The 12,413-nt window shown below is 37.5% G+C and overlaps 1 protein-coding gene across 5 annotated transcripts in view; it reads left to right on the top strand.

The window, feature by feature from the left end:
- Positions 1 to 12,413, top strand: part of nlgn1 (neuroligin 1) — a 238,472-nt gene that overhangs the window by 90,707 nt on the left and 135,352 nt on the right. For 4 of the 5 annotated variants that reach the window (XM_084394571.1, XM_084394573.1, XM_084394574.1 and 1 more), the window contains 2 exons: positions 2,073 to 2,132; positions 7,097 to 7,249. In XM_084394571.1, the coding sequence (XP_084250697.1) occupies positions 2,073 to 2,132; positions 7,097 to 7,249 (213 nt within the window). The remainder of the gene's footprint in view (positions 1 to 2,072; positions 2,133 to 7,096; positions 7,250 to 12,413) is intronic. The other variant, XM_084394575.1, reaches the window with a different exon arrangement.

A 12,413-nucleotide genomic window follows, 5' to 3' on the forward strand; every position in this document is an offset into this window, starting at 1 on the left:
GGCGGCGCTCGAATTCTCCACCCTATATAATGAAGACTGCTCTCAAAGCAATTATCTACTGATACAAATCATTCTCTATAATAAGCTGCAGAACTGTGAAGCTGCAAGACAGGGATATTGAGGTCATTTTCATTATAGTTGGTGTTATTGTGTGAGATTATTTGTGCAAGTTGTGTTGTCAGACAAGGATTTTGTCTATTTTCGTTTTTCTTTGCAGGGCTGCTTGTGGTGATAAAATCACCTAAAATGATTTCATAGTCACCAATGATGCTTTTCCTAACTTAAAGTGTATTTTTATATTTAATTCTAAGAAATGTATGCCCTCTGGGTCAACTTCAGTGAAAGTAATAATAATACATATATTACAATATGCATTAAATGTAACCTTAATTTAATTGTTGTTGTTATCATTACTGAATCTACTTCTGAAGGTTACATTTATTGCATATTGTAACATATATGGACACATGGGGTAGTGGAATCTGCCATTAAATGGCCATTAAAACAAGTTAGTGAAACAGCAAACATAAGTATACAAACTTTTTTGTTTTGTCCAACAAATATTCCAATTAATCATATTTTAGAAAAACATGTGACAACTTGCCCCAAACTGATATTTATCTTCGATTTTCACTGAATTTGCCACAATGTTTTGTTTGAATGCAAAAAATTCACTAATCACTTATGATGGTATCGAATGTACTTTTTAATCTAATCAAATGTTTCACCTTGTCTCACCACCTTCTCCATTCATTATTTATTTATTTTTTTTCATGTAACACAGGACATCAAATGATCCGATTTGTTGAACTGAACATTTACCTCTTATGTTTCGCTATAGTTTTTGTATGCAAATTCACAGTGTTTATTTTTTTCCAGAGACAATCTGAGTGGAAGAGTCCCAAATAATAACAAAGCTTTTTATTCAAAACAGCAGCTGTCTTTTTCAACCAATATCTGGAGTTACAAAGGTCGTAGCCCAGACCAGAAAACATAGTGATTCACCAAAATAAAATGGACGCAATGCAACGCACGGCCCTCTCTCTTCCCCTGTGTGGTCCATTAGAATGTGTGGGTCATGAGTTTTGGCCCCAGCTGTCTGATTAAATGGACAGATTGACTTTTGGCTGAGAGAGCTGCTTCATCCCCCAATCCTCCTGCCCCTCTCTCTCTCTCTCTCACACACACACATACACACACACCCCTGCATGAGCAACTGAAACCTTTGGCTCGGTGCTGGCTTTTTTTAAATGCGCTTCCTGCATGCTCAAGTTCATCCGTGTTTGTTGTACGTCTGTGCGTGTGAGTGTTTCCTGCATTGTCTGAAACAATATTACTGAAAATAATAAGCCAGAAAACAGTATTTATGTTCACCGGCCTCTGACTTGCGTTGTTATTTTTGCGTTGTTTATTTCTGCTGTGCTTCTCAGTGTTATTTTGCTGATAAAAAAGCAAATAGTTAGCATGTAGATATCTAACCCCTTCATGGATATGATGCTCTTTAATTAATTAATTCATTAATTTTTTCTTATGGTACTTGCAAACATGGTACGGTAATTTCACAATTAGATATTTCCTTTAAGAATCAATTAAGTATGAAAAATACCAAGTTATGATCTGTATAATGATCCGCAGATCACATCTGGTGTAAAATAACAACGCAGTGCATCGGCTGTTGAATGTGTTTGGGAAATTCTGTGTATTATTTCCATGCAAAAACTAGGGAAACATGTTTAAACATTTTTGATTGTTAAAAACAACACTTGCCCCCTTGATAAGTAGGCAAGATATATTTTTTTAACTTGAAATAAATATCTCATTTTGAGTTGTTACATAAATAAGTAAGGCCCAGAGCTTCTTTTCTATCTTGCACCTTTGTAGTTCTTCAAATGTTTATTTCAATTCAGTTTTAGCTTATATCTTCCCTTCAGCATTTTTTTTTGGTTAAATACGGTATCGTTTTTAAAACCAAGGATTTCAATGCGAGTTCTTTGTGTCTTTGAAGCACTTTTTGAAGGCTTGTTTGCTCTTGTATTTTCTCTCTGCTCCATCTTTTCCATTCTTGATCCTAGGTCCTCTTTCAAAGAAACAGAATGATGATTTAGCTGATAATGACGGTGCTGAGGATGAAGGTATTTTTTTGATGCCAAACTGATATGCATGACAAGGAACCCTCCGGTTTTTTCTTCTTTGTTTTTCTTAAATTTCTTGTCCTTTTTTGAGAGTGGAGATTTTTTTCTTGCTCGTTTTTTGCTGGATGTGTTTTGTCGTTTTTGCTTGATGTGACCTGTCTCCCGTCATTCCAGATACACATAATTGTAAATAACCCTTCATAGGCTCTTGCTTGAATATTTTTTATTATCATTTCCTTTTAATTTTATATGTTGCATCTCACCTAAACAAACCAGAAACAAGCAAACAAAAAAAACTAATTATCCTAATATTAATTCTTAACACTTTTTTGCATGATTTTTCAATCCTTCTGCCTTTAAAAAAAGATATTCTGAGGTAACCCCCTGGTTTAAAAAAAAAAGAAAAAAATCCCAGATTGGTAATCTTCCGAAATTTAACCGGAAGCCCCCTTCAAAAATTTCCTACGCAACATTGTATGTTCCTGGAATCCGAAACGCCATGTCTGCATTTCCATCAGACTGTGCATCAATAGTCATTACTGTCCAGCCGTTGAGACGACTTTTAATTGTCCGATGTTTAGTGGACGTGCAAAAATCTATACAGATGCACAACAAATTAACACATCGATTAAATGCCTGGGCTGTAGACTGTAAAAGAGGTACAAAATCTAATGATAATAATCCCTGAGTGACTGTATGTGATAAAAGCATTTCCTTTCGTGTTCTTGTCAGAACTGAAGCGCAGTGAAGACTGTCTCCTGTATAATCAAATGAAATAAGAACCAATTAGAGCAGGCTAAAACCAGGAAAGAGCCTGCTCGCTTTGATCTGCACATCAAAAGATTACAGCAACACAAATATACAGTGAGAATCCCGCAGAGTATCTCACATGAACTCTCTTGAAAACCGACCGAATAATCCTCTTAAGCATGCCCGACGATATACTGGGGAAACACTCATCGCCCGACATCAGACTCGGACTTGGTGTCTTCAGAGGCCTGGTTTGAATTTCTCTCAAGACACTCACAGCCACCCATCTTCTTACTGGAGAATGCTGAACATCAAGCTACAATGGAAAAGTCCTCTTAAAACCAAGAGCTTCCCAAAAACTGCTACAACTGTGAATCTATTAAGACGTCTCCAGTGATCGACAGTTCCTTTGATGGTAACAACGGTGTGTGCACGTGGAAAGCTCCCAATTCTTCTTTTCGAGGATCTGCTCAAACTCGTAATGTGGCACACTTTCAGCCTGAACCTTTTTTGCTGTACGTAGTTACATCAATCTGTTTTGAAGCCTTATCTTGTTAGTTACTCAATATAGTTAGCTACACTAAAAAGTATGAATGAATGCACTATTGAACTTGAATAGATAATTGAGCAGATCTACTCTAAACAAAACAAACTATAATCTACAGTATATAAAACAGTCACGAACCACAGCTAAACACGCTAACTTAATATTTAGCTATAAGACCTAAATCAATAAATCGCTTTTGAATGCTACATATGTGACAGAACAGTTTAGAAGAATGTATTTGATTGTTACCACGACCACAATACAACGTGACGTTAATGATTTAGCATTTTGCTGTGCTAATCTTTTGTTTTTGTTGTGTAGCTTGCGCTAGCTTGTTTACTAAAATGCATCATGCTAACATGAAACATGTAGCTGTGGCTTCGCTAGTGAGTAAAATGTTAGTGGCGTTGCTAGTTTCAATAATTTACTCCACAGTACTAATGTTTACTTGTTAACAGAATTCAAACGTTCACTAAAAGGACTTTAAACAGAGAAACACAAACCCAGTGTGTCAGAACACTCCAAGGTTATTGTAAACTGACAAAGTCTGCTTTCATCACAGTTCTTAGCTCTTTGAAAATCAGGTGACGGTTAAAGCAAACTGAATCTGAAGATCTCCGAAACAGACAGTTAAACAAGCAAAATCTTTACTCTTGACATAGCCTACTTAAAAACAGCTTGATTTAAATTACCACAGTTGTATCATGCTTCACTTGAAAACGCCTCAGTAGTGCTTTTCAATCGAATGTACGAGTGAATTCATGTTAAAATGTACCCAAACGAGCGTACATATAAGTAAATATGTTTATTGAAATTCCTGAGGCCTATCTGCGCATGCTTTTTGCTAAGTGGAAAAGGGCTGAGAGGAGACACATTAATTATGTAGACATAACGCTACCTTATTACTGCACACCAGCTAAGGTGGCATCGGCGACAGTTCTCGCCAACCAGCTCCTCTGATTTTATTTCATAGATCCAGTAATTGGCTTGATCACATCAGTGGCCCACTCACAGATATTAATATCCATTCTAATTAGTTTACATTTTTGTTTTTGATATAAAAGCTGCATACGGGCCATATCCCAGGATCATCAATCATATAACAACTTCAAATGCCAGAGGATTCTCCAGATATGACTATTTGCTAGAGATTTACTAAAGCAAACTATCACCAAAATCAATAGCCACTTTTGACAAATTCATTAATCTGGTGCTTTAGTATGCAGCGTACAACGTTTATTGACTTCGGTAAGCAATCGGTAGCAAAAGGCCCAAGAGACAATGCAAGTATGTGGTCTTAGATTGTGCCAGATCGAATATCCGAAGAAATAGGATTTACAAAATGAGTCTTACACAGCTAACCTTAAATTTTAAGTAACCAGCTTTTAGTTTCACAAAAATTGTCATTCCAAACACCCTTTTCTGTGGAACACATAATTACATAATTTGAACAATTGTGTCTATTAAATGGAGGTTTAAAACAATATTGGAACCCATTGACTTTCATTGTATGAACAAAACAAAAAAAAGTTTTTTTCAGTGACAGAAAATCTCTGTTCATGTTATCGTTTAGGAGTGACGTTTTAGAGAAAGGCCACGGTACACTGCACTTTTTGTTGACATTTGACATAATTATGGCATTATAAAAGACTGAGGAAAATACAAAAGAACTGGTGTGCGCATACACGCATGAACTCTGGCCTGTGGATGAAGAGTATTTCAGTCTGAATGAAGACTGGGATCAATGGAGTATTCATTTCTCTGAGGAATCACTTCCTGTCTTTCCCTCCTGCTGGACACTGAGAGACTCACTGGGCTAGTTTACATTCTTCCGTGGCTCATGGGTCATTCAGTTCATTATCAAAAAGATGATAAGATTTTAAAACCTAGTTAATGCTTCATTTAAATAAAATCTTAAGAGCAACTTTTTTTTAAAGACACAGCTTAACAAAGCACTCAATTCATTCACAAAGTCACAACACTGGCAGGAAGAGAAAAGACGTTAACAGGAAGTGGTGAGACAAGATATGATGAGAAAAGAGAAGAGACATTATATGGCCTGATAAAGAAGAGTCCAAATCTGACATCTGAGGATAATGCTACAGTAAGGAACCCAGTGAGACAAGATGAGACGAGACAAGACAAGACAAAAACTGTTGTGAGCAAATCTCACTTTTAGCGTTTTCAAAAGAACAAAAGGTGTGAGGTGAGACGAAATGGGAGAAGATGAGACATTACATCTCTGATTAAAAGAGGAAATGGAAATCCCAGAAAATGGGAAGGGGAGCTGAGAGAAGAGAGCAGATGAGACAAGAAAAGAAAAGAGATGAGAAAGACATTTGGTCACCTGAATAAGAAGAACACTGTGCTTTGAGCATTTGGCAAGAAGAGACAAGACGGGCAGGAACGGGCATAGCAAGATGAGACAATATGAGACATTACATTGCCTAAAAAAAAGAAAGATTTTGTGCAAATCCTACTTTTCAAGAGGTGAAAAACAGGAACAGGAAAGGGAGAGGGGAGAATCACTTTGGAAAGAGAAGAACAAAATAGATTGGACAGGACGAGGTGAGAGGACATGAGGGAAGGCGAGATGAAGCAAGACAAGAAATGACTTTGCCTGATGATGAAGAAGAATGACTGGGGAACAGGTGAGACAAAATGAGACTGGAGGAGTTGAGACGAGACGAGACATAAACGACGAACCCCTTGTGTGTTTTCTTTTGAGCATTTTGCAAGAGGAAAAAAAGAAGAACAGAAGGGGTGAGATGAGAAGAGAAGGCAATGAGAATCACCTGATACAGATAAAAACATCTCACTTTGAGCATTTTACAAGAGGAAACGAGAAATGCCAAGAATGAGTTAACTGAGACAAGAAGAGAAATGAGAAATTGTGTTGACTGATAAAAAAGAACTATTGTGTGCACATTTGGCAAGAGATGGTCTTGTTTAGGGGCCTTAAGAAAATTGTTTTGGAAAATGATTGCTTTTTTCATTTGCTTTTTTTCACTTGTTACGAGACCTCCCGGAAGCAGGTCCCTGCCTGCCCAATAAAATAACCGAGATTTATGTGAAGGCTTTGCAACCATGATGAAATGGCACTCTCTCCCTCAAGCAAGACGAAAGTTATCATCTGCATCGCATTTGTGTTTTGAAAATACCTCCCTCTCGGACAGAGACCATTTGCCAAAAGTGGATTACTTTGCCTAAGCCATGTATGGAAATTTAAAAAGCGTGCAATTTCCATTGCTAAAGGAAAAATGGGATCTGAGAAGATGAGGTGAAGTGCAGACGGACCTATTCGGAGAGCGCGGAGAAGGTCCCCTCACTTTAAGTTTGCCCACCTTTTTTCTTAATTATGTTTGAATCTTTAGTTAATTCAAAGGATTACTTCAGAAATTAAAATGCCCATTTTAATTTCCACGTTTTATTGCTGTGAGGCCCTCAAGAAAAACAAAACAAAAAAAGGCAATCATAAAAAATAAAAAAAAAGTGATGCGCATTTTCCGATCACCAGGAACATGACATTCATATTGCCTAGGAAATTTCTAAAATCAAGTCTAAAAATAAAGCCAATTTGAGCAAAATGGGAGCCCTCAGCTCTGAATGCATTCCCAGCTGTCTACAGTAATTTGTCATTTAATCGTTTCTATCCTCCTTTTTCCAGACATTCGTGAAAGTGGGAGCCCCAAACCGGTGATGGTTTTCATTCACGGAGGATCATACATGGAAGGAACGGGAAATATGTTCGATGGAAGCATCTTGGCCAGTTACGGCAACGTCATCGTCATAACCGTAAACTATCGGCTTGGTGTGCTTGGTAAGCAATTCAATTTTTGCTTAACTTTACCCATCATGCATCAAGGTTTCCTGGTCGGTGCCCCATACGATATCCTCGGAATGGCTTGTTCTAGCTTTGTTTCTCTCCACAGAGGTACAATTTTCCTCCAGTGAAAGATGATTTAGTTGCTTGTGAATAGCCTCAAGCTCATAAGCATAAAACGGGTGAAGTGGCAATGCTCTCCACAGCGGCACGCATGCATGAAAACTTATTATAGAAAAGTTTGCTGTAGTTGTACATGATTTAAGGTGATAGTAAATACTGGAACTATCAAAACTTTATGACCTTCCAGTTTCAATTGCAATACAACAACTCTAGCCTGTGTGCGTCTCTCTCTGTCTCATTCCCCATTGCTATGCCTCTCCCTCTGTCAGTTATCATTTTTCAATGCAACAGATTTGTGGAGAGAGATAAAATTGTGTATTTTTTACTTAATGATTGAGATTGCCTCGAGCAAATGGTGCTGGATTCATTAATAAGCTTTGGAGAGTTTCTTCAAAATGAGGTGCTTTCCATATTCCAGTTGTCTAGATATGAGCATCGGTTATTAAGGAAAGTTAAGTGTTATTTTAGTTACGTACTAATGCAGTTTAGCACAGAAATATTTTGATGAAGTATATTTTGCTGTTGCTGCTTTTCTCAGATTGCTTCATCAGTATTTGTCTGCGAGGTTCTTATGCAAATGTATCATTGTGTTCATGACAGATCCGTCAGTGTTTTCATTACATACAAATTCCTCAGTGATTGACAGTTATTATTTCAGATTAAAATGATGGAAACTCATGATGAACTCATATGATGCCTGTTTTATTTCACTGTGCTTAACATCTCATGCAGAAATGCATCTGTCCCCAGAGTTAATGTACAATGACTAGAACAAATCCACAAAAACCTTTGTTGCTTTTGCAAACATTCTTTTCTAATCTTTGATGGTAGCAATTAACTTCTATAAAGACATGACACTGATCATCTTAACACCCATTTGTGCTTTTAAGGGTCATTTGACTGCAACTTAGCAACAGTTTTCAGTCTGATCATCTTCATAACATCCTGAATATGAAAATAGTGCATGTTTAATCCCCCGGTTATTGGAGGAAAATGTGTAAATTGTGATGCAGTTATACGTTATACAATGGATGTCTGTCAAAGTGATGACTTGTCAATTGAATAAGAGTCATAGGTCACTACAACTCATGTACTTATTAATTTGTGGGGCGTTTGTTCAAACGGACTTGTTAAAGACACATTAGCAGCTGCTGCCAGTCTTACAAAGGGTTTTTATTGCCAGTTTAATTAAGTTGTTCACATCTGCACAGTATAAAGGCCCGTTCACACCAAGGACGATAACGATAAAGATATAGTTCGAAAAATTCAAAGTTCAAAAGTTCACACCACAGCTATATCGATAATGGCACAGAGAAACGATATCGTTGGAATCACTTTCAGAACGATGTTATCCAGCTGATAAACGATAAAAACATTGACAGCCAATCAGAATCCATCCTAATGAGCTTGAGCATTTAAAGCGGCAGACAAGCACACACTTAGAAACAGAACTATATCGTCAGCTGGTGTGGCTGCTAATAGAGTTATCTTTATAGTTATCGTTCTCGGTGTGAACAGGCCTTAAGTCAGCATTTTGACCAGTATTAGGGTGCTGGCAGATGCTAATATGCTGGTGGCATGAGGCATCTGTCAGTGTGAGTCGTTAGTCTGTGCTTCATAAAAATATTCAAGAATGAATGCATGGATTCTGAAATTAGCATCAGTTATTTGCATCAGAATCTTCACAGCACATCTCTCCGTTGGTAAATGAGGCTCAGAGTTATCTTTCTCCCTTAATGATTCAGTTCGCAGCGATCTTCCCTCAGTCGCCCTTAGCATTTTTTAACAAATCCACTGCTGATTATTGGCTATTTTTTTTCCTAGCTAAGGCGCACAGATCCATTAGGGGGTTTAAGCATGTGCCCGCATGCCACAACCCTTAATTTATTGTTGCTATGTTTTTCTCATGGTTGTCTGGGGTTCGGCTAAGCTCCGGAGCGGCCTCTGGGAAAGGTGCTGTAATGGTGAGAGGGCCTAATGGATTATAGAACTGCACACAGTCTGAGTGTCATTATCAGAACTGTTGTAGATTTATGGAGCGAGTCGCTCTCGTCATGCCCCCCTGAATAAAACTGCTCTCAGACAGCTAATCAGCTGGCATAAGGGCCTGTTTTACCGAGTGCCACCATCATATTTTTTATTTCTTTTTTTGGTAGTGCTGGTGTCCCAATTCTCTTTAGGAACTATCCTAACCTAACTATATTAACCTAAAGAAGCGTCATACCTATAAGGAAAATATTACTGTTTCCAGAGTGAATGTGCGGTTACATTAGCGAAATTTAGGCGATATTTAAAAGATATCGTTTTGCTGAGCAACGATAAGTTAAATTCAATTCAATTAAATATTCTGTTTAATGTTTGTTTCATAGTAACAATTTAGGACGTATTCTGTAACTAGCCAAAGATGAGTGTATCAAATAAAATGTCCTTATGGCAGCAATGTAACATTCATGTATTCAGTTAAAGGAATAGTTCACTTCAAAATTCTGTCATCATTTACTCACCCTTAAGTTGTTTCAAACATATATACATTTCTTTCTTCTGCTGAACACAAAAGAAGAAATTTTGAAGAATGTCGGTAACCAGACAGTTGATGGACCCCATTGACTTCCATAGTAGGAAAAAAAAAAATACTATGGAAGTCAATGGGGTCCATCAACTGTTAGTTTAACGACTTTCAAATGATCTTCTTTTATGTTCAGCAGAAGAAACAAATTCCTACAGGTTTGAAACAACTTGAGGGTGAGTAAATGATGACAGAATTTTCATTTTGAAGTAAACTAATCCTTTAAGCAGACACAACAGAGATGTTAGGCAGCAATTGCAATTTGCGTATATATTAATTACAATATAAGGATAATATTTGACAGTTTTTTTTTTAATGTTGATCCAAAGTTGGTGTCATCTAAAGTCTTCATACGTTCATACGTGACCTTTTGCAACCCTTTTGCGAAATCTAGCAAATAAAATCAGATTTTCACAGAAACCTGCTAAAAAAATTACTTTAATGGGTCCAAGTGGCTAGCTGGTCTTCCAGTGCCTAAAACCCTTCTAAAGCCAGCTATGGTCAGATAAAACCCACCAAACTAGCTTAGGCTGGTTTATGGTATTATTTTTTATCAGGGAAATTTTATTGGGAACAAAAAGATCATATTAAGACCACATAATGTCTTCTAAAAATATTACATTTCATTTTTGAAGGAGCGTCGCTCTCTGCTCGCGAATGACTCACTGAGTAACAGTGAAACTGTTAACCAGATCTAAATTGATTTGAGTCATCAGCACTCGTTAGTCAGTATGTGTGTGGTTGGTTGGCTGCTGCGCTGGTGTAAAGCAGATGCAGTCGCCGGCGGAGGTGTGTGTGCTCACGTGCCGGTTAGTTCGGTTGTTTACTTCTTTGTCAAGACTTCACCGCATTGCTCACCCTGTAATAATTGGTTTGCTGTTTTGCATCATGCTTATTAATTTTCTTCTCCCTTGAAACAAATACCCATGATGTTTCAGTTTCATTAGTCTTTTGCTTTCTCCAACCTCCACCTCTCTTGCTTTCTCTCCACGTTTTTTGCCTTTAGCATCTTCTATCGCCTACTCTCTCTCTCTCTCTCTCTCTCTCTCTCATTCCCCTCAGTCATATGCTTGCTTAAGTGTAAGCCCGCCACAGGGTCTTTAAGGAAGCATGTATGATGTCTGACCCTATTCAGGAAGCAGTGTGTCTGGGGAGATGCTTCATTGGAGGGTGTTTATTAATCTTAACAAGCATTTAACAGCTCTGCAAGATCGTCCCTCGTCCATTATTTTGCCTCTCCAATGCTTGCTGCTAGTACTGGCTGATGTTGAATTGGGTGGTCAGTTTAACCCTATATATCTCTTTTTATATTTTTCTTCTTCCTCCTCTTCTTTGTTATATAATTTGTAAAGCTTAGACTTATGATGCTTTCACGCTAGCACTTTTTGTGCGCAAAAGTGGGATTTGATTGATGTCAGAGTTCGGTTCGTTTGGATGATGTGAATGCTGTTTTCCAGACTTGGGTGCGCACCCATCTCATGTGGGTTCATGTGAACTCCAGACTGGTTCACTACTGATATGAACACAATCGTACTAAATCGCGGAAGAGATCCGCTATTAATGACGTATGATTTCAAAAACTGTTTTTGAGTGTTCATACTCACTTTCCTGATAAGCGTGACTGATGCACTTCAAGCAGAGAGAACGTATATCTTGTTTCTGCTGGATTCCCGCATTATCGAAAACATTCTCAGTACATTTGCAGCAGATAGATGCAAGTGCCATTATGTGCTGATGCTTTGGATACAAATCCAAAGGTTTTAAAAGGTTTTTTATATCCAAATATAAAAGTGAGGTAAGCAACTCAATACTAAAGCTAACTTTTTGCCACACCTGCCAATGGCCGGTGACTTCAGAAAATGTATGAAACAGGCAGTAATGACACCAAATTTTTAGATAACAGTGAAAATTCACTATTCTCTATTCCAATCTCAATATCACAGTTAAAAGTACTAGCCTAACTAATATAAATTTAAAACATTATTAAAGACAAGTAAACATTAAAAAAAGGAACAAATAATCAAATTACAAGCAATAGCACAAATAAATACATCAGAACAAATACACAAATGAAATAAACAGCTTATCAGGTTTTTCTGGTAGGTCTAACAGTTATCAATAAGTAATCAAATGTAAAATAACACTGCATGTAGTCTTCACTGTACATATTAGAGTTTTTTTTTTTTTTTGTCAAGAGCAGTAAGAGAAGTTTTTCACATGTCACATTTGTTCATGTTCTCACAACATTGCATTGTTAGGATTCATACAAATGTTACCAGCTAACTGTGGATTGACACCGTTTCATATACTCGCCAGTGCCGCATTTTTGCTCGCATTTAGTGCTAGGTGAGTGTTCATTTTAGGCTCTGACGCTATGCATTTTGCCGCCTTCTCCTGTGTCATTGTTTCCAAGCAACAAGGGTAAACAGCTGCTGCTTTGATGATGCAGGTGTACCGTGGTTCAGACCCAAA

Source organism: Rutilus rutilus (genome assembly GCF_951802725.1).
Source record: "Rutilus rutilus genome assembly, chromosome: 22".
Lineage (NCBI taxonomy): Eukaryota > Metazoa > Chordata > Actinopteri > Cypriniformes > Leuciscidae > Rutilus > Rutilus rutilus.